General features: G+C 37.3%; 2 protein-coding genes across 2 annotated transcripts; both read left to right on the forward strand.

Moving 5' to 3' along the window:
- The first annotated feature begins 1966 nt into the window (after positions 1-1966).
- LOC133739082 (pleiotropic drug resistance protein 1-like) lies at positions 1967-9196 on the forward strand. The gene is made up of 23 exons (XM_062166797.1): positions 1967-2491; positions 2652-2772; positions 2873-2961; positions 3054-3138; positions 3230-3389; positions 3475-3551; positions 3681-3734; positions 3829-4221; positions 4322-4603; positions 4743-5059; positions 5149-5309; positions 5407-5510; positions 5594-5750; positions 5834-5941; positions 6032-6195; positions 6398-6730; positions 6851-7141; positions 7228-7311; positions 7423-7556; positions 7750-7977; positions 8089-8260; positions 8359-8613; positions 8724-9196. Exons 1-23 carry the CDS (start codon positions 2163-2165, stop codon positions 8979-8981), a joined length of 4356 nt encoding a protein of 1451 aa, XP_062022781.1. The 5' UTR covers positions 1967-2162; the 3' UTR covers positions 8982-9196.
- A 4344-nt stretch (positions 9197-13540) lies between these two features.
- LOC133740742 (pleiotropic drug resistance protein 1-like) lies at positions 13541-20907 on the forward strand. The gene is made up of 24 exons (XM_062168685.1): positions 13541-13976; positions 14074-14194; positions 14310-14398; positions 14495-14579; positions 14688-14847; positions 14942-15018; positions 15193-15246; positions 15447-15537; positions 15665-15966; positions 16083-16364; positions 16524-16840; positions 16939-17099; positions 17192-17295; positions 17396-17552; positions 17650-17757; positions 17840-17964; positions 18114-18446; positions 18612-18902; positions 18982-19065; positions 19152-19285; positions 19364-19591; positions 19722-19893; positions 20063-20317; positions 20416-20907. The coding sequence occupies exons 1-24, from the start codon at positions 13723-13725 to the stop codon at positions 20671-20673; spliced, it is 4242 nt and encodes a 1413-aa protein (XP_062024669.1). The 5' UTR covers positions 13541-13722; the 3' UTR covers positions 20674-20907.
- The last annotated feature ends 1256 nt before the right edge of the window (positions 20908-22163 follow it).

The raw sequence follows: 22163 nt of genomic DNA on the forward strand, positions 1-22163 counted from the left end.
TTGTTTTTATTTGATTAACTGAGATTCATTTGTTTTGATTATCTTTTGACTTTCTGTGCCCTTTTTCTCCTGCGCCAAGTTCAAGGACGGTTAGAGGGATTACAATTGATTGTTTGACAAGAAAGCAAGACCAAGATTACCAAGAAATTTCTCTCCCCTTTCATGTTCACATGGAAAAAGAAAAATTAGTTTTTATTTTATAAAAATAATAAATCAAAGATTATGTGATATATTGATTTTTCAGAAAATGATTTTTTTTATTAGATAAATAACTCAAATGTTACAATACGAAAGTCGAACTCACAACCTCAATCTTACAAAGGGGAGACAGAGAGGTGGTTGTATTTACACCTCTAAATTTAATATTTAGAGCTCGTTCATTTTTTTTATACAATTTTACCTCTCTAGAGAAAGAGAGAAAAAAAAAACCATAAGAAGATTAATCAACAATTGAAACCTAAAAAAGTGATGACATACAAAACTCATATTACGCAAATCCAATAATATGATTGAAATTTTAATGGAGGTGTAAAACTAATGAAATATCATATGAGCAATTGTCAATTTTGGATCGATAAAGAAAAAAAGAGAAAATATATGAATATGATGTAGAAACGATTTCATACCTTATCATATTTTACAATGTAGTCAAAATAATTAAAACCACTCAACACAAGCATTAACTCTAAGGCTTTGATTGTCTGCCAAGAAGAAAGACTAAATGAAGATACTACTTTTCCAATCAAAAGAGAATCAGTATTCTACTATTCTTCTCCTTCATATTTTCGCATCAAAAAGACCTTAAAACCGTTCAACACGAGCATAAACCCTGAGGCTTTGATTGTCTGCCAAGAAAGCAACACTAAACAATAGAAGATACTGCTTTTCCAATCAAAAGTTGTATTCTTCTGCTTCATATTTTCGCATCAACAAACGACCTTACCAAGAACTACATCATTTTTTTTTTTGACGAAACCAAGAACTACATCATTGTCTAGACTGCATGTGCTTGTTTACTGTTCTATCTTATTGGTGGAATTAAGTATTGCCATATAATCATAAAGCTTTGATTTGAAAGTGGATATTCAATATCATTATGCAAGATCTGTACAGATACTAATCAAGCCTTTAGTTGACATTAATACCTAGTTTAATGGTGCCGCCTTTAAATTAGTGTGATTACTGATAGAGAACACAATTATTTCTATCGGTCATTTTTTTTTTCTCGACAGAATCTTTCCACTTCCTGGCTTATTAATTATAATTTTTTGCTTTTATAGTACTGAAAATTATTATATGCACCGACGGTGCAAGTGACCCAACTCTTATAAAATAATCTCAACCCTTGATATTTATTATCAACTTTATTTTTAATAAACAAAAAGTGTATTTAATGCAATCTAACCATTCATTTATATTGGTGCAAGTGCACGGCGGTGCTCTGAATAATCTCTCTTGCATTACCTAGATTCATTGAGGACTTTAGAATGCAAAACCCATTCTTCATGCATCGTGACATACAATTACAATACTGAAAATAAATAAATGAATAGAGTCTAATTTCTTGATTAATTGATCATAAACTTTGGCTAGAATTCGGTGGGTTGTTACTAATACTCCCAAATAAGTCAATTTATGAATTTACCTATTTTTCCAGTAAAAGAAATTAGAACAAGTGATTGCAGATTGACCGTTACTATTAGTGATTAGTGAGTGGTAATACCACTTTGCTATGATATTTATCCCACTTTCTTATGTGTTAGTCCAAAATTAGTTAATTCTATCTACATGCATAACATGTGAGCTACGTATTCTATGTGACACATGCCGTTATATATATTAACCTTACAAAAAAACAGATTAACAAAAATATTTGAGTATAGAAGTTGACCAGCGATCTGTTAGTTTTGTGTACTCCTAAAGCTATATATACACCCTTCTTCTTTAAAATTGGAGGAGACAGAGCCACAGCAGCTGTCAGTCTGAAACATACAATATTTATGCAACTTCTTCCCGTTTCATAAATTTTCAAAACCACTTCTGGATACACTTTCTGCTCCAGCACTAAACCCCATGGATACATGCTTTTTCTTTGCATGAAAATTAAACAAGGTTTTATAAACTCTTTCTGAACCGTATTGGGAAGGGAAAAAATAGTAAATATGGAGAGTAGTAGTGGAGATGTATATAGAGTGAGCAGTGCTCGTCTGAGCAGTTCAAACATTTGGAGGAACAGTACCATGGATGTTTTCTCCAAGTCTTCACACGATGAAGACGATGAAGAAGCGCTGAAATGGGCCGCCATTGAAAAACTGCCAACTTACTTGCGTATAAGGAGAGGCATTCTCACCGAGGAAGAAGGCGAAGCGAGAGAGATTGACATCAAGAATCTTGGATTGTTGGAAAGGAAGAATGTGTTGGAGAGGCTGGTGAAAGTTGCAGATGAAGATAATGAGAGGTTCTTGATGAAGCTCAAGGACCGGATTAATAGGTAAAGTTTCAAATCTTGATTAGCTAATTGCTTGTATAGTCAACAACTGAATACCTTTTGTGCATTTCATGGGCAGGTTGAAATGCTTCAATGAGCTTTTCTAGTTGTGTTTTGATGGTGTTTGAGAAAAGTTGTGTGTCTTTTCAATTTTTGATTTCAGGGTTGGACTTGATATTCCGACGATTGAAGTCCGGTTTGAGCATTTGAATGTTGAAGCAGAAGCTTATGTAGGAGGGAGGGCGCTGCCTACACTCTATAACTTTTCTGTTAATATCTTGGAGGTAATTCCTCTTTAAATCATGGAATTGAAAATGGTTAATTTCGTTTGTATATGACTCGACCCTAATGTGTAAGACATTTTTTTCTTGGTCAAATTTGAAGGGATTCCTGAGTTTCTGTCGCATTATTCCAACTAGAAAGCATCCATTACCAATCCTTGATGATGTTAGTGGAATTATCAAACCAAAAAGGTAAATGGACAGAGCTAATTACTGATATAATTAATCACCATGCCTACTCTTTTAAACTGTCCATTTCTCATTTTTCTGGTTCATTTATGCAGAATGACACTGCTTTTAGGCCCCCCAAACTCTGGAAAAACCACATTGCTTTTGGCTTTGGCTGGTAAACTTGCTAAAGATCTAAAGGTGAGGATATTAAATTCCAGTCTTGCTTACAATCCCTCAATTTCAGAGTTGTTTAATCTCATGAATTATAAATTTGTTCATGAATTTCCAGTCTTCTGGGAGAGTTGCATATAACGGACATGGGATGGAAGAGTTTGTACCGGAGAGGACATCAGCTTATATTAGTCAGTATGATCTCCACATAGGGGAAATGACAGTAAGAGAAACACTGGCCTTTTCAGCAAGGTGTCAAGGGGTTGGAGGACGTTATGGTTAGTTGAAACATTGAGATATTTAAACTACGGGTTCTAATTTGAAGAATTTAAGAATCTAAATTTTTTTCTGGAAAATTTTCAGAAATGTTGGCAGAGTTATCAAGGAGAGAAAAGGCAGCAAATATTATGCCAGAGAAAGATCTTGATATCTACATGAAGGTATGAAACGGCTGGAAGAGAAAAATTAATACTTCTAGTACTTTTTTTATGTAATATATTTTCACCTAATGCAAACCTTCTTAAAAGAGCCATTTTCATCTAACTAGAACTGCTTTTCAACTTTTGCAGGCTGCATCATTAGAAGGGCAGGAGGCCAATGTAGTTACAGATTACATACTCAAGGTTGGTTCATTATCATTCTGTATGGTTCTGTATGATCCTATATATTACGATATTTGAATTATTTATTTCAGATGCTAATAGAAACTTTTTGCAGATTCTGGGACTTGAAGTTTGTGCTGACACCATGGTGGGGGATGAAATGTTCCGAGGTATATCTGGCGGACAAAAGAAGCGAGTCACAACAGGGGAAATGCTGGTTGGACCAGCAAGAGCACTTTTTATGGATGAGATATCAACTGGTTTAGACAGTTCAACAACATTTCAGATAGTGAATTCCCTCAGACAAACTATCCACATCCTCAATGGAACTGCTCTTATATCTCTTCTCCAGCCAGCACCGGAAACATATGGCCTGTTTGATGACATAATTCTTCTGTCAGATGGGCAAATTGTATACCAAGGTCCCCGCGAAAATGTGCTCGAGTTCTTTGAGTATATGGGCTTCAAATGTCCAGAGAGGAAAGGAGTTGCTGACTTCCTTCAAGAAGTAATATTCTAAATGAGACTCCCCTCTCTTGTTTTACCACTTTATTGTTCTTTAGAAAGGTTGGACTTCATTTTAACCTTTCATTTCTTGTGCACCATAGGTGACTTCAAAGAAGGATCAGGAGCAGTACTGGATACAGAAAGAAGAGCCTTATAATTTTATATCTTCCAAGGAATTTGCTGAAGCATTTCAGTCATTTCATATTGGTCGAAAACTAGGTGATGATCTTGCTACTCCATTTGACAAGTCCAAAGGTCACCCTGCTGCTTTAACAACTAAGAAGTATGGTGTTAGCAAGAGGGAACTGCTCAAAGCCTGCATTGCTAGAGAATATTTGCTGATGAAGAGGAATTCGTTTGTGTACATTTTCAAAATGACCCAGGTATGTGGTATTTAAGCACTAAACCTTTAGTGAGTGAGGATTTCCATGATCTGTTGGAAAATATTTCAAATCACTAGACATTCAACATATGAAATTCAGTGAAGTATGCATATTAATTTCTTGTGGTGTTTGGTTTCAGCTCACTCTATTGGCCTTTATATCAATGACACTATTTTTCCGTACTAAGATGCACCGGGATACAGTTGAGGATGGTGGGATTTACATGGGTGCTATGTTCTTCACAGTCATCATAATTATGTTCAATGGGTTCTCCGAGCTTGCATTGACTATCATGAAACTTCCTGTATTTTTCAAGCAAAGAGACCTTCTGTTCTATCCAGCTTGGGCATATTCCTTACCAGCATGGATCCTTAAGATTCCCATCACCTTTGTAGAAGTTGCCATTTGGGTGTTCATGACATACTATGTAATTGGTTTTGATCCAAACCCCGGAAGGTGAGAAAGAAAACATCATAGACATCATATTTCCTATTTATAGTTCAGACTTTTGGTCTCAGAGTTTGATGCCAACCCCTCAATGGCAGGTTTTTCAAGCAATATCTTTTGCTCCTATGCATTAACCAGATGGCATCCGGATTATTCCGATTTATGGGGGCATTAGGGAGGAATATAATTGTTGCCAACACATTTGGTTCATTTGCTCTACTTGCAGTTCTGGTTATGGGTGGCTTTATCTTGTCCCGAGGTGAATATAAATGAGTTTGATCAATCAAGAGTTTTCATTTCATCCTGATCATATGTAAAATATTACTGATGACTTAAAATATGTTATTTTGCATCAGAGAATGTGCAGGCGTGGTGGTTATGGGGTTATTGGATCTCACCAATGATGTATGGCCAGAATGCTATAGCTGTCAATGAATTTCTTGGAGACAGTTGGAGTCATGTAAGCATAAAAGTTACAGGAATTGGGGAGTTAACTTAGAAAACATTTTTACTGATATTTTTGTGGATGTTTTTGAATTACAGATTCCTCCTGACTCAACAGAGTCGTTAGGGATCATGGTCTTGAAGTCTCGTGGGGTTTTCGTACAAGCATATTGGTACTGGATTGGAGTAGGAGCTACAATTGGATATATATTTCTGTTTAATTTCTTCTACACTGTGGCCTTGCATTATCTTGATCGTAAGTACCTACAATATGTGTTTAGTCTCTTCAAAACTCTAAATGATAAAAAAAATTTAATACTCTGAACAATATTCCTGCAGCGTTTGGGAAACCTCAGGCTGTACTCTCCAAAGAAGCTTTAGCTGATAAAAACGCTGCTAGAGCTGGAGGAAACATAGAGCTATCATCAAGAGGAAAGAACACTTCAGGTGGCCGTGGCTCCAAAAGCTCCTAAACTTTTGTCTCCCTTCTTGCTTGTGTGTTCAATATATAATATGATTTCTTTGTAAACAATGCAGATGCAAAGAATGATAGTCGAAGAAGTATCTCATCTAGAACACTGTCTGCTAGAGTGGGCAGCTTTAATGAAGCCAATGAAAACAGGAAGAGGGGAATGGTTCTTCCTTTTGAACCCCTTTGGATTACATTTAATGAAATCAAATATTCTGTGGACATGCCCGAGGTATTTTTGTTTTTGTTTTTGTTTTGTAAGACACAAAACTTTCTGAACAATTTATGCTGGAGTATTTTCATGAAGAAAGTGTCCTTGGGTTTGATTGTTAATGAAATTCATTACACATAAGTATCAGTACAAGTATTGTAAAGCAGGAACTAATTCCTAGAGCTGAATGCATCTGAACCCGGAATTTTGTGCATGGTTGCAGGAAATGAAAACTCAAGGAATAACTGAGGAACGGTTACCACTTCTAAAGGGTGTGACTGGTGCTTTTAGGCCTGGAGTTTTAACAGCTCTAATGGGCATAAGTGGTGCTGGAAAGACTACTCTAATGGATGTCTTGGCAGGCAGAAAAACTGGAGGATATATTGAGGGGGACATAACCATTTCTGGGTATCCAAAAAAGCAAGAAACATTTGCTCGTATATCAGGATATTGTGAGCAAACCGATATACACTCTCCTCATGTTACAGTATATGAGTCTTTGGTTTATTCTGCATGGCTCCGGTTGCCCCCTGAGGTTGATTCCGCAACTAGAAAGGTATGTTCCTAACGTATCTTTTTGTTTTCATTGGGGTTTAGATGTTGATATAAGTGTATGAATTATGTGCTCTCTGTTCAGTCAAGTTTGTTAAACATAATTATGATTAATGGCTTGCAGATGTTTGTTGAGGAAGTCATGGAGCTTGTGGAACTGACGTCGATAAGGGAGTCTCTTGTGGGATTGCCAGGAGTAAATGGTCTCTCAACCGAGCAGCGTAAAAGGCTAACCATTGCTGTAGAACTTGTTGCTAACCCTTCCATAATATTTATGGATGAGCCAACTTCTGGTCTTGATGCAAGGGCAGCAGCTATTGTAATGAGAACAGTGAGGAATACTGTGGACACAGGGCGAACTGTAGTCTGCACTATCCACCAGCCAAGCATCGACATTTTTGATGCTTTTGATGAGGTGAGATACTTTTTCTTTAGTAGTACTAGACAATTTGAATATGCTACTTATGTTTCAGTTCTTGAAAAATCAATGTTCTACTGCAGCTGTTTCTATTGAAAAGGGGAGGTGAAGAGATATATGTTGGCCCTCTAGGCCGACATTCTTCCCAGTTGATAAAGTATTTTGAGGTAAAGCTTAAAACATATGTTGCTCATATAAGTTTGACATTTTTAGATGAGGTCTCATATCCCCTCTCCCTCTCATCAAAAGAGATGCTGACATAGTCATGTCTTTTCAAGGAAATTGATGGGGTTCCCAAAATCAAGGATGGTTACAATCCAGCAACTTGGATGTTGGAGGTTACTTCAGCAGCACAGGAAGTAGTTCTCGGTATTAACTTTACCGATATATACAGGAGCTCAGAGCTATATAGGTAGGTTACCCTTGATGTTTGAAATAGTAATTCAAAATGCATGTCTAGAATCTTGACCTGCTACTGATTGCCTTTGCAAACCAAGTTCTAGTATGGGAAGTTGTTTGTGGGTTGAAATGCTAACTTCAATAGGCAAATTTAGTCTTTAAACTTGAAGCCAATGGTGCTTAATATTAACTTTTTAATGGTTTAGGAGAAACAAGGACCTGATCAAGGAACTGAGTACTCCTCCGCAAGGCACAAAAGACTTGTACTTCTCTACTAAATACTCTCAGTCTTTCTACTATCAGTGTATGGCTTGTTTATGGAAACAGCATCTATCATACTGGCGAAACCCACCATACAGTGCAGTGAGACTCCTATTCACCACTTTCATAGCCTTAATGTTTGGAACAATATTCTGGGATCTTGGCTCCAAAAGGTAAGTAGCACCTCAAGTTTAAAACACAATATATTACATATTATGTGAGAATTAAATGGAGCCCTTAATCTCTTAGGCCTTAATTTGACATGAACTTTCCTGAAAATGCAGGAAAAACCAACAAGATCTATTCAATGCTATGGGTTCCATGTACGCCGCTGTTCTCTTCATTGGAGTACAAAATGCCACATCGGTGCAGCCAGTTGTGGCTATCGAGAGGACAGTCTTTTACAGAGAAAGGGCTGCTGGAATGTACTCAGCATTGCCATATGCCTTCGGACAGGTATTTTACTCATCTGAAGTACAGAAGTTCAACAAGTTTACGTTCTCAAATGGTAATCAATTTAAGTACTCACCAAATTCCTAATATATGATTTGCAGGTTGTGATTGAGCTTCCATACATCTTTGTCCAGACTGTCATATATGGAGTTATAGTATACGCCATGATTGGATTTGACTGGACAGTGAGCAAGTTCCTTTGGTATCTCTTCTTCATGTACTTCACTTTCTTATACTTTACATTCTATGGGATGATGACCGTGGCTGTTACACCCAACCACAACATTGCCGCCATAGTGTCCTCTGCCTTCTATGCAATATGGAACCTTTTCTCAGGATTCATTGTTCCCCGAACAGTAAGTCCCTACAATATCTGTGTTCATTATTTTTTTACTAAAATTCCGAGTTATGAATCATACTAAACCATTACTTACATTACACCCTAAATTTGTTTTCTGTTTTACAGAGAATGCCAATTTGGTGGAGATGGTACTATTGGATCTGCCCGGTCTCATATACATTGTATGGACTTGTTGCTTCACAGTTTGGAGACATAAAAGAAGTAATGGATTCAGGTGAAAGTGTGGAAGACTTTGTGAGGAACTACTTTGGTTACAGACACGACTTTGTAGGTATTGTTGCAGTTGTGCTTGTTGGGATTTCAGTGCTTTTCGGGTTCACCTTTGCCTTCTCGATCAAGGCATTCAACTTCCAAAAGAGATGAGGGAATCAAGAAACCACTACATCATGTGAATACAAAGAAAATTCCATCCTTCCAAGTTTTGAACCTTAATCTGGTTTGCTGAAATTCCAAGTTCTTTAGTAATTAAGTGTGCTACTTATATATACATTGGTTGGGATATTTCTTCTTAGATTTTGAGCAAGTGGCAAGCCAACTCCATCTCTGTACTGCATGTGGAGTTTGATCTACAAAATTCAGTTGCATTTTTCTTATAACATGTAAATTTAGTTTTTCTTTTATGAAATATAAGCTTTACTGTTGATATGAAGTAAGCAATGACGCTTTGCAATATAGATGTAAGCAATGACGACTATTTCCCAACATAGGTTTTTTTTTTTTTTCCTAATAAGATATCATGACTACAGGCTGGTATAAAAATTGAAATTAAAATTTTTCAATAGAAGAAAACAAATAGTCCACCCCACTTTTACATATATCAGTGAGAATCAAACTCATGACCTTTATAATGTTGGAATTAGGGGTCGTCAATGAGCAGCCCTGCCCAAAATTAATGGACTCGGGCCGGGCCGGGCCGGGCAGGGCCAAAACATATTTTTTTTATTTTTCGGGCCGGGCTTCTCTTAAAAATCAAGGCCCAGGGCCTTATGAGCTTTTTAGGGCCGGGCTTTTTTGGGTGGGCAGGGCCGAGCCCATTATATTTATATGTCATATTATTTTGTTAAAAAAAATACAAAAAGCTATGAAAAAATTATGATATGTTAATGATTGACCAAAATAAAATACAAAATTTAAAAAGCATATGACCTAATGCAATAATTAGTTCAATATAACTACATAAAAAGATATTAATACAAGAATTGAATGGGCTTTCGGGTGGGCTTATAAGGCCGGGCTGGGCGGGCTTTAATGGACATATAACGGGCCGGGTCTGGGCTTTGAACCCTCCGCCCTAGCCCTGCCTCGTGCCCAATGGGCAGGGCCGAGCTTTTGCCCACTGGGTCGGGCGGGCGCCCATGGGCTTTTAAGCCCGCGGGCCAAATGATGACCCATAGTTGGAATTATAACTTACTAACAACTCACCGACACTTGTTATTGTACATGCTAATTTTCAAAGTTCAGTTATTGTCTCTAAAAATAAAGAAGAAAAAAGAAAAAATAGTAGCAAGCGTGTGCATGTGCAAACATCAAGTATTTTAACGGCTCATCACATGGCTCAATTAGCCACTTGCATGTTCTATAATGCACACATGGGAACTCAATTGTGACAGTACTCCATCATGTTGTTATGGTTTTTACGTCATCTTCTTCATGATAGTGATGTAACTCATTTATTATTTTAGTTCGCAATTGCATAAGAGTAAAGTGAACTCATTTTTCTTCATTCGCAGAATTCGTCACATAAAACATGTTTAGTTTCATTTTATTTTTTGTGAAAGACTTTTAACAACACATAAATTAAAAATAAGGGGCTGTGACCACTTACCCAATTTTAGCCTAAAAGTTGTCCACTTGCTCCACTAAGAGTTTTTTAACTTCATTTACCCAATTTAAAAGGAAAAAGACTATTTTAGACAAAGCATGACAAACAATTACAAACCTACCCAGATCTTCGCTCACTTTCACCCTCTGGAACCGCTTCAGCTTTCGCCTCCTCCACTAGCTCCAGCTTCTCGTCTCCGTCGTCTGCCTTTTTCAACAACCACCAGGACCACCATAGCCACTACCACTACCATCGCTCCGCTCCACCGACACATGTCAATCTCTACACCTCCAGTGCTCTGTCTCCAGTTGTCCGCTTCTTCATCGAGCACTTTCTATCTCCCCAAACCGATCCATCACTACTTCCAAGAAGAACAGCCCAATCGCAGCGACCAGGAAGGCGTGTATGTGCTCGCCATGACGAACTCGCTGGTTCGAATTAGTGGAGTCGCTGGTTCGAATTAGTGGAGTCGAGGGCGAGTGGGTGAAGAGAGAGCCTTCACTGCTCTGATTCGTCCTTCTACGCACCAGCAGAGGAGGAGAGCTGGGTTCCATCCACGGCAGAGCCGACTCTCCTTTATGTCCGAGGCTGATGCTGAGTGATGGATCTCTCTGATTTTTTTTGTTTACAGAGTGACACAGATTGGTTATTTTCTAGTCATTTCTCTATTTTTCCAATCTTAGATTCCGGTGAGTCAATTCCGAGTAGCCGCTGGTGAACAAATCCGATTAGATCAATTCAAGGCTCTTGCTTAGTCCAGCTCAACTCTGACGAATTTTGAAGCGGTGGTGCCGAGTCAACCCGGCGAGTTTTGCGTCTGGATGCTACTGAACGCCAGCTGGAAACGACACTGTTGAAGAAAAACTCCATATTTGTAATTTTTTGGGGGGCAGTAGACACATTATTGGCCCCCAGTAGACTTTGATATGAGGGACAGGGATCACTATAGTGTGGTGTTTTGATAAGTTACCTGTTGTTTTCTGTTTATTAAAGTCAAATTATCTGTGAATCCTACAAAATGGTGCATTTTTGGTGGTCTATTGGGAGGCAGTAGAGACATTGGACTTTGTATTGGGGGGCAATAATATGATTATTGGGAGGCAATAATATGATAATAAATTGATCAATTGTGCCTGTAGTGTATTCATTTTGGTTTTGGGAGTTCATACAATTCACTGGACGGCAATAATATGATTTTTGAGAGGCAATATTATGATTACTGGGGGGCAATAATATGATTACTGGGGGGCAATAATATGGTTACTGGATATTATTAGGGACCGGTCGCCGGATTCCGGTCACCGGTAGTCGGATTCCGGTCAGGGTCACCGGATTCCGATCACCATTCGCCGGATTCCGGTCACCGGTCGCCGGATTCCGGTCACTGGTCGCCGGCGCCCTGCCACTGGTCACCGGAGGCCGGCAAGGTGGAGGATGACTTCTCCCTCTAAGTGAAAAAGAAGGAGAGGGCAAAAAAGTCTCAAAAAAAAATAAAAAAGAATTAATTGGGTAAAGGGGAAATAATCCCTTAGAGTGTTTTGGGTAAATGGGGTTAAAAAACAGTTGGTGGAGCAAGTGGGCAATTTTTAGCCTAAAATCGGGTAAATGATCATTTCCCCTAAAAATAATAGTGCTCATTGGGTTGGGGCAATTGGCCCAGGTTTAGTCCACTAGAGTCAGGGTCGCGCTGCTAAAAACCAAATTACATATAAGCATATAGGGTTGAGCCGGGCGTGGGGCTGAGCCTCCCAGCTTGGCTGGATTCCAAATCCTTTAAAAAAAAAAAAAAAAAAAAGAAGATTGGCCTTTAGCTTGCAACTAAAAAAAAAATATATATATATATATATGTCCCCGCCGCCATTATTCATCTCTTCTATAGTTTATTAGGCTTCAAATAGTGTTCTAATTGGTCAACTCTACTAAGAGCTCTGCAGATTCCATAAATGAGGAAACATTTTTTACTACTGTTAAGTACTTTGTTAGTAGCAATTTTTTTTCTAATAGCATATAAAAATTTGTTCGAAGGGCCGGGGCTCACATGCAGTACTCCTGATTGTGTCAGTGACTCTCGTGATTACAGATGGATGAACATCTATTAATAGTAATGATAATGCACGTCGAATCTAATGAATTGAAAATTTGAAATTGTATATTAGTCATGTTTTGTTCAAGCATCAATTTATTTGAGATATTAATCGATTAATATATGATCTCTTACTTTATTTTTGTACAGATAATCTTTAAAATTAATCCACAAAGTAAATTATTCGAATTATGAAATTATTGTCCAGCTGAAACTGTACGAGAAGAGGGATAGTTGGGAAAGATTGTTTAGCTTTTCATTAATTTACTCCAGGATTAATTGATTCATATGTTTTCATTAATTGCATGCATCGGTAACCTCTCAGGACGGTGCTGATCAATCTTGGAAATAACATGATTTTGTGGGTATAAGAAACAATCCCATTACTCTTTCTTTTTTCTTTTGCTCGTAAATGAAGTATTTTTTTTTTTTTTGGCTCATCGTAAAATGAAGTCTTTGAATTAAATACTATCATGAGTCCGCGATATGTGCCACATTTTGTTGAGTTCTTGCACAGTTGAATCCAGTGACTCTGATCTTTCATTGAAGCAGATCGAAAGTCAGAAACAGAAAATGCAAAACTCATGTTCAGTTAAACACTGTAATTTTCGGTGTGCAGACAAGGTGTTAGTTAATTAAAATGCCTAGAAGAAGTGTTACGCGAGCACAAAACGTGTCAAGGGAGCGGAGGGTAATGCTAAGTGTTCAACAAATTACTTGAAAAAATGCAACTAGGCAATCATATAGAGTAAGTGCCTTGCGTGCATGCTTGCTTCTTTATAGTTTATATATTGATAAATGGAATAAGGAAGTTAGATGTACAGACTATAAATAGTAAATACGCGCGTAGTTGAAAAGCCAATGTCTCCATGTATCATGTATGTAGTAATGGATGATGACATGCTCGTGTGACACACACAATTCATGTCATCTCGCTGAACACCGAGGCCGATTTGAATTAATATATGCTGGTGTTGTGCTTAGCTTGCATGGAATGCTGCTTTCTCACATGAAAGTTGGACCAAAAGCTTGGTGGGCTCTGTCTGGTTATGAAGAAAGAAAGTCTTTATTTTGGCCAATGGCTATGAAAAATAGACACCAGTGACTCCTGGAGGTTGTGAACAGTACAATGAGCACAGCAGTGGTGCACGTATATTTAAGCAGTTTTGATATGTCGAGAAGTTAAAGGAATTGAATCCATGGAAGTTTTCTCCAAGTCTTCTCGTGAAGAAGACGATGAAGAAGCTCTGAAATGGGCTGCTATTGAGAGATTGCCAACTTACTTGCGCATAAGGAGAGGCATACTCACGGACCAAGACGCGGGTAAAGCCAGAGAAATTGATGTCAAAAATTTAGGACTTTTAGAAAGGAGGAATTTGCTGGAGAGGCTGGTGAAGATTGCAGATGAAGATAATGAGAAGTTCTTGTTCAAGCTCAGGGACCGCATGTATAGGTAAGAAATACTTACTGAGCTTCTTTAAAATTGAAACTATTGTTGTTTATTATGTGTATGAAGAACTTTTTGTGTCTGTGTTTTTGTTTGAACTCAGAGTTGGACTTGAATTTCCAACAACTGAGGTGCGGTTTGAGCATTTAAGTGTCGAAGCAGAAGCTTATGTAGGGAGTAGGGCATTACCTACAATGCTCAACTTCTCCATTAACATCTTAGAGGTAATTTATCTTAACTATATATATAGCTATGTATTGATAAGGTTTTTTTTTTTTTTTTTTGGTTATATATAGCTTGAACTTTGCTTATACATTACATTTTCTTTTCTCCCTGAAGGGGTTGTTGAATTACCTTCATGTTCTTCCAAGTAGAAAGAAGCGATTGCCAATCCTCCACGGTGTTAGTGGAATTATCAAGCCAAGAAGGTAATTAGGCAATGGTGCTAATAATATTCACACACACACACACACACATGTAGTATCTTTAAACTGTTTTTCATACCGGTGGTCTGGTTTCTGCAGAATGACACTGCTTTTAGGCCCTCCAAGCTCTGGAAAGACCACATTACTACTGGCTTTGGCTGGAAAACTCGGTAAAGATCTGAAAGTAAAGATTTATACTCTATCTAAGTATCAGTCTAATGTCATAAAAAAAAGATCATTCTAATGAATATCCTTTAGTTTTTAAACCATAATTGATGTCATCACTACTTAGCTTTCGGGGAGAGTTACATACAATGGAGAGGGGATGGAAGAGTTTGTACCAGAGAGGACATCAGCATATATTAGTCAACATGATCTTCACATACCAGAGATGACAGTGAGAGAAACTCTGGCTTTTTCAGCAAGATGTCAAGGAGTTGGACCACGTTATGGTACACAATGTCAAATTTGACATGTCCAATCTAGCTTGAAGACCTTTTGAAAATCTGACTTTAAAGCTTTGATTTGCATTTGGGAAATTTTCAGAAATGTTGGTAGAATTATCAAGGAGAGAAAAGACTGCAAATATAATGCCAGATCCTGATCTTGATGTTTACATGAAGGTAACAGAAAAATTGTTGGAAGAAAATGTTAAAGAGAAACTGAATTTGTGTAGAGGTTTCTGCTATAATTCATATATTCCAGAAATTTGTTTAAGTCCCTTAAAAGAGCAATTTCTTTTTTGTACATTCAAGAAGAGCATTTTCAATCTTGTTGGTTCTTATATTCTTTTCCAGGCAGCTGCACTAGAAGGACAGGAAACCAATGTAATTACAGATTATATACTCAAGGTATCCACCATCCACATAAGCGATATTGCCTTGCTTATAATTTTTTTCTTTTTTGAAAATTGTCTTACTTATAAAGATAGCAACTAGTTCTGGCTGTTCTGCATACTTCCTGTCTATATGCTAAAAAGAATTTTCAATTTTTTATTTTTATTTTTTGTTTCTTTCAGGCTAACATCTGTTTCTGCTAAATGACTTTACAGGTTTTGGGGCTTGAAGTTTGTGCTGACACTATAGTAGGGGATCAAATGAGGCGAGGTATCTCTGGGGGACAAAGAAAGCGACTCACCACAGGTAGAACATATAAATTGCTTGTCTGGAACCAGACACAAATTTTGCTACCAGTTCCTACACCCTCGTAGTGTCACAGCATACTTAATTTGGCTGATTATTCTTCTAAGAAACTGATCAATAATTACAGGGGAGATGCTGGTTGGACCAGCAAGAGCACTTTTTATGGATGAGATATCCACTGGCTTGGACAGTTCAACAACATTTCAGATAGTGAAGTCACTTAGACAATCCATCCACATTCTCAATGGAACTGCTGTCATCTCTCTCCTGCAGCCAGCGCCAGAAACTTATGATCTTTTCGATGATATAATTCTACTCTCAGATGGGCACATTGTGTATCAAGGTCCCCGGGACAATGTGCTTGAGTTCTTTGAGTACATGGGCTTTAAATGTCCAGAGAGAAAAGGAGTTGCTGATTTTCTACAAGAAGTAACTCACTTGAGCTCATACAATAACATAACCATGCATCTATACTCTCTCCACAGAGATTGGACTTGATTACAAGTTTCCAAGTTTTATATTGGTTTTTGTTTCTTGCGATACAGGTAACCTCAGGGAAAGATCAAGAGCAATACTGGGCTGATAAAGATAAGCCTTTTATCTTTGTAACTTCCAAGAACTTTGCTGAAGCCTTGCAATCATTTTACATTGGTCGAGAACTTGGTGATGAGCTTTCTATTCCGTTTGACAAGTCTAAAGGTCATCCTGCAGCTTTAACAACCAAGAAATATGGCGTCAGCAAGAAGGAATTATTCAAAGCTTGTATGTCTAGGCAAATTTTGCTTATGAAGAGGAATTCATTTATCCACATTTTCAAAATTTCACAGGTAAACAGCATATCAGAATTGAACTTCAAGTTAAGACTAAACTGAAAATATATGAATTGTATTTCCTAAATCATTCCCTAAATGTGAAAGTAAAAGTTGTGTTCATTCATCAACCTGCAAATTTAATTAAATTATATCTTTCTATTGTTTTGGTTTCAGATGATTCTATTGTCTTGTGTAACAATAACATTATTCCTACGAACTGAGATGCACCGAGATACTGTTGAAGATGGTGGGATATATATGGGAGCATTGTTTTACTCAATGATGATAATTATGTTCAATGGGTTCTCAGAGCTTGCTATGACTGTCATGAAGCTTCCTGTGTTTTTCAAGCAAAGGGACCTTCTCTTCTATCCTGCTTGGGCGTACTCTTTGCCCACATGGCTGATAAGGATCCCTATGACTTTTGTGGAAGTTTCCATTTGGGTGACCATTACGTACTACACTATAGGTTTTGATCCAAACATTGAAAGGTGAATAAGTGATACTAATTAACATTGCAGAATCTACACTTTAGAGTCTAGATTCAGATTCATTGGTTAAGGAATGTGACAAAAATTTGTAATTGCAGGTTCTTCAAACAGTTCCTTTCACTGCTGTTTATTAGCCAAATGGCAACTGGACTGTTCCGACTGATAGGGGCATTAGGAAGAAACATGATTGTTGCAAACACATTTGGATCGGTTGCTTTGCTTGTGCTGTTTGTTCTTGGTGGATTCCTTTTATCACGAGGTGAATCATACTTGGAATAATTTCTTATTTTTACTTTATCTTTGGTTAACTGATATACTTTGATGGTAAAAAAATTTCTCTCTGTGATCCAGAGGATATGAAAAGCTGGTTGGTGTGGGGATATTATCTGTCACCAATGTCGTATGGACTGAATGCCCTAGCTGTCAATGAATTTCTTGGAAAAAGTTGGAGACATGTAAGCATCACTATATGATTCAAATAAAAGATTAGTAGAAGAACAGATTAGAATTAATTGAAATATATCATCTAGCCAATATGTATCTTTTTGCATGCAGGTTTCTACCAACTCAAAAGAACCATTAGGAATAATGGTCTTGAATTCTCGAGGGGTGTTCCCAGAAGCACGTTGGTACTGGATTGGAGTAGTAGCTTTATTTGGATTTATTCTTCTATTCAACTTCCTTTTCATTTTGGCACTTCAGTATCTTGAACGTAAGTACTTCAGTGTCTCAAACTTGAATAACAACCTTGGCTATTTTCCATCTTTGAATGGAAAAGACGTTCTAACAAACCTAAAAATTTTATGCAGCTCTTGATAAGCCTCAGGCAGTACTTTCCAAAGAGGCCTTGGCAAAGAAACAAGCCACTGAAACTGGAGAGGCCATTGAATTATTGTCAACAGGAAAGAGCTATATTGGTGAGTCATAATGCTCCAAAATTTATTCTTCCATTCTACATTATGGAGTTGAAAATGTAACTTCTATGGTGTATCAATGCAGGTGCAGCTAATGAAAGACTAGACAATGTGTCAGTCAATCTTACTGGCCAGAGAGGAATGGTTCTTCCTTTTGAACCCCTCACAATTACATTTGATGAAATCAGATATGCAGTTGACATGCCACAGGTACCTTCAATACAATTTTTGGCCATTTCTTTTGAAAGAAACTTGGACTTTTTATCTATCGTTCACATTGAATTATAGGTGATTTATTTTACTATACACTACAGAAGAGGTGCTGAATGCATTTCACATCCTTCTATGCATGCTTGTAGGAAATGAAAGCTCAAGGCATAACAGAGAATCGGTTAGAACTTCTGAAGGGTGTAAGTGGTGCTTTTAGGCCTGGAGTCCTAACAGCTCTAATGGGGGTCAGTGGCGCTGGAAAGACTACTCTAATGGATGTCCTGGCAGGAAGGAAAACTGGTGGACATATTGAAGGAAACATTACAATTTCTGGCTATCCAAAGAAGCAAGAAACATTTGCTCGTATATCTGGATATTGTGAACAAACGGATATACACTCTCCACATGTTACAGTCTATGAATCTTTGGTTTATTCTGCTTGGCTCCGGTTGCCCCCTGAGGTTGATTCCCCCACCAGAAAGGTATATATGCTTTCGACCTTTTTTCTTTTCTTTTCTTTTTTACTTCATTGAGGGCCGGACTCTTTAGGCAAATGAAAGCAATGGCAGCCAAAGTTTCAAAAGCTAGGTTGCACATAAGTTCTGTTCAGTCAAGTAGCTGACCATCACCTGCTAAATGATTTGCAGATGTTTATTGAGGAAGTCATGGAACTTGTGGAACTGACCCCAATAAGAGATGCACTTGTTGGATTGCCTGGAGTGAATGGGCTCTCAACTGAGCAGCGCAAAAGACTAACAATCGCAGTAGAGCTTGTTGCCAACCCATCCATAATATTTATGGATGAGCCAACCTCTGGTCTTGATGCCAGGGCTGCAGCAATTGTAATGAGAACTGTGAGGAATACAATGAACACCGGGAGAACTGTAGTCTGCACCATCCACCAGCCAAGCATTGATATATTTGATGCTTTTGATGAGGTGAGATTAGAGCTCTTTCTATAATGTAGGATTAGACAATTTGGATATGCTATCTTAAAAATTCGAAATTCCATGGCAGATGCTACTTTTGAAATGGGGAGGAGAAGAAATATATGTTGGTCCTTTAGGCCACCAGTCCTCTCAGTTGATCGAATACTTTGAGGTAAGGCTTATATAAACCTACACAAAATATGATATGCCCCTACTTTCTGTTTAGCTGATAACCTAGATGTGATTTATTTAACCAAGGGGATCAGTGGAGTTCCTAAAATGAATGATGGTTACAATCCTGCAACTTGGATGTTAGAGGTTACTTCTGCAGCACAAGAATCAACTCTTGGGGTCAATTTCACGGACATATACAAGAACTCAGAAATGTACAGGTATAAGATCTGTACATTCAGACCATAGAGCTACAATCGATTCTGGTTCAGCTATTAACACAACATTTTGATTTTTAGGAGAAACAAGGAATTGATCAAGGAACTAAGTACTCCACCAGAAAATTCAGTAGAATTGCACTTCACAACACAGTATTCTCAGTCCTTCTTTACCCAATGCATAACTTGCCTATGGAAACAACATCTGTCTTACTGGAGAAACCCGCCATACAGTGCAGCGAGACTTATTTACACAACTATGATGGCTATAGTATTTGGGATATTATTCTGGGGTCTTGGCTCCAAAAGGTATATTCAAAATGTTACATATTAGTTATATATTGTTATCTAACACTTTCTGAGGAAATGCAAAAGCCTATTGTGTAAGAGCACAGCTACTAACATACCTAATTCTGCCAAAATTTCATCTGAAATGCAGGCAAAAGCAACAAGATCTTTTCAATGTATTAGGCTCTATGTATTCTGCCATACTCTTCATTGGGATACAAAATGCCTCATCAGTGCAGCCAGTTATAGCGATTGAGAGGGTAGTCTTTTACAGAGAAAGGGCAGCTGGAATGTACTCTGCTTTTCCATATGCATTTGGACAGGTATGTGATAAAGATTGATCAAGGTTGCTTAGGAGGGATTTGGATTTGAAGTGTAAATTGCTCAAGGGATATTTTCTTATATTCATAGAACCCACATAAAATTGAAGCACTGCATTCTATTTTGTGAAAATTTCATCACATTTTCTCACCTAATTCCATTGCAATGCAGGTTGTCATTGAGATACCATACACTTTGATCCAAACCACATTATATGTGGTTATAGTATACACCATGATCGGATATGATTGGACGGTCAGCAAGTTTGTCTGGTATTTTTTCTTCATGTATTTCAGCTTCTTATACTACACATTATATGGTATGATGATTGTGGCCATTACTCCCAACACTATGGTTGCTGCTGTGCTTTCCTCATCCTTCTACCCATTATGGAACGTCTTTTCTGGATTTATCATTCCCAAAACAGTAAGTAAAACATGTCAAAGATCATTAGAAATGCTTGTTCATATGATGCACCTTATATGACACTGACTTGCAGTTTCATTGTTGTTTGGTGGTGACAGAGAATTCCAATATGGTGGAGATGGTTCTATTGGTTGTGCCCGATTTCTTGGACCTTATACGGATTGATTGTTTCGCAGTTTGGAGACATTAAGGACGCACTTGAATCTGGCAAAACTGTGGAGAATTTTATTAGTGATTATTTTGGGTACAAAAAAGACTTTTTAGGTGTTGTTGCAATTGTGCATGTTGGGATTGCAGTGCTCTTTGGTTTCATCTTTGCCTTTTCAATCAAAGCGTTTAATTTCCAAAGGAGATGATGAGGACATTGAGAAAGCTATACGTACATCATATGAATAGAAAGCAAATCCCCTTGTGTTGCAAGTTTTGATTCTTGATTGATCATACTGAGGCGCAAGCATATATTGACATATAGAAGTTAAGATCCAGGCCATTTCGTTCACCGGAATATACCTTCGTATCAGATCTTTGGTTAGGCATTATTGCCCATTTAGGCCTCATTCTGCAGGATGTACTATTTTCTTCCTCATCAATAAAACTACTGCTTTTATTAATGGAAAAAATGGTAATAGATCTAGGTTCAAAGTTGACCAAAAAAAAAAAAAAGATCTAGGTTCAAAGAAACTAGGAAACGACGTCCACGTACAGACACTATTTAAATTTTCAAGATATTATTCATATTTTTTTGTTTCTTTGTTGATGTATGAAGATTACTTTCATATTCTACATCTACGACTACAAGTCCAATTAATATTTTAATTAAGGTACTTTTCATACTCACATTTTTTATTACAGAAGTTGCAAGCCTTTGTGACATCTGATTTTTTTGTTTGAATGATCAGGATCTCAGTTGCTAATTGATGATTTATTTTTTTGTTAATGCCTGCTATAATGCAAATTAATAATACTATTCCCCTGTCATTGATCTGTTATTCTCCATTAACATTGATCTTATACTTAGTCAATGACATTAAGGCCATGTTTAAATGAACTGTCTTATATTTAGCAATGTTTTCTCCTTAATTTAGTGTTTTGGTCATGGGGAGGAGATTTGAAATTGGAATCCGATCCGATGTATAGCACTCTACCGGTTCAATTTGTACTATATTTATAGAAAGACCTCATCAATCTTGTTTTGTTAATATGTTTTGGTACATGAAATTTCCGTTGTAGCATATATTTTTTTAGTTATGCAAAAGACAATATAAGAACTTTTAGAAGGAGAAAATTATAGATGAAAACTAAATTCACGTGAAGCTAAATTAATCGATTTAAATCATGTATTATATACCATCTTGGGTAGGGTTCAAAACAAAATTATATATATATATATATATATATTTTGCTAAAGATAGCATAATTTATATTTCAAAGTTTGCTACTTCACGTATATTTCAAAGGTTTAATTTATAGTCCTCGTTTTCCAATTATCAAAATAATACGTAGAACGGTAGAATATTCCTAAAAAACAAAAAATAGTACGTAGGAAGGCGTTACTCGTACGTAAGCCGTAACTCGTGTAACGCATATACTATAGTCAACTCTCTCTCTTTGGGTCAACATCTCTATGCGTGTTGAGAGAGCCTATTCAATTAATCAACAACAATGGCAAGGATAACCAAATTTGGTCACCACATTGAAGGGTCATCATCCCACATACGGTGAGCATGCTGGGACGGCAATGAAGGCAAACATCTCCGTTCCAATTTTTGACATCTGTGATTATTAATTTTTTTTTTATAACTATGAGGGTAAAGTGTTCGATAAATTACCTCAAAGAAACTAAGAC

This window comes from Rosa rugosa, chromosome 3 (assembly GCF_958449725.1).
Source record: "Rosa rugosa chromosome 3, drRosRugo1.1, whole genome shotgun sequence".
NCBI classification, from domain to species: Eukaryota; Viridiplantae; Streptophyta; class Magnoliopsida; order Rosales; family Rosaceae; genus Rosa; species Rosa rugosa.

What these genes read in the sequence shown, in the direction of transcription:
- LOC133739082 (XM_062166797.1), top strand. Translation starts at nt 2,163, where the DNA reads ATGGAGAGTAGTAGTGGAGATGTATATAGAGTGAGCAGTGCTCGTCTG. An exon ending in TTACAGATTACATACTCAAG is followed by an intron (nt 3,735 to 3,828) that starts GTTGGTTCATTA and finishes AACTTTTTGCAG; the next exon opens with ATTCTGGGACTTGAAGTTTG. An exon ending in TTGGAGACAGTTGGAGTCAT is followed by an intron (nt 5,511 to 5,593) that starts GTAAGCATAAAA and finishes TTTGAATTACAG; the next exon opens with ATTCCTCCTGACTCAACAGA.
- LOC133740742 (XM_062168685.1), top strand. Translation starts at nt 13,723, where the DNA reads ATGGAAGTTTTCTCCAAGTCTTCTCGTGAAGAAGACGATGAAGAAGCT. An exon ending in TTCCATATGCATTTGGACAG is followed by an intron (nt 19,894 to 20,062) that starts GTATGTGATAAA and finishes ATTGCAATGCAG; the next exon opens with GTTGTCATTGAGATACCATA. An exon ending in GATTTATCATTCCCAAAACA is followed by an intron (nt 20,318 to 20,415) that starts GTAAGTAAAACA and finishes TGGTGGTGACAG; the next exon opens with AGAATTCCAATATGGTGGAG.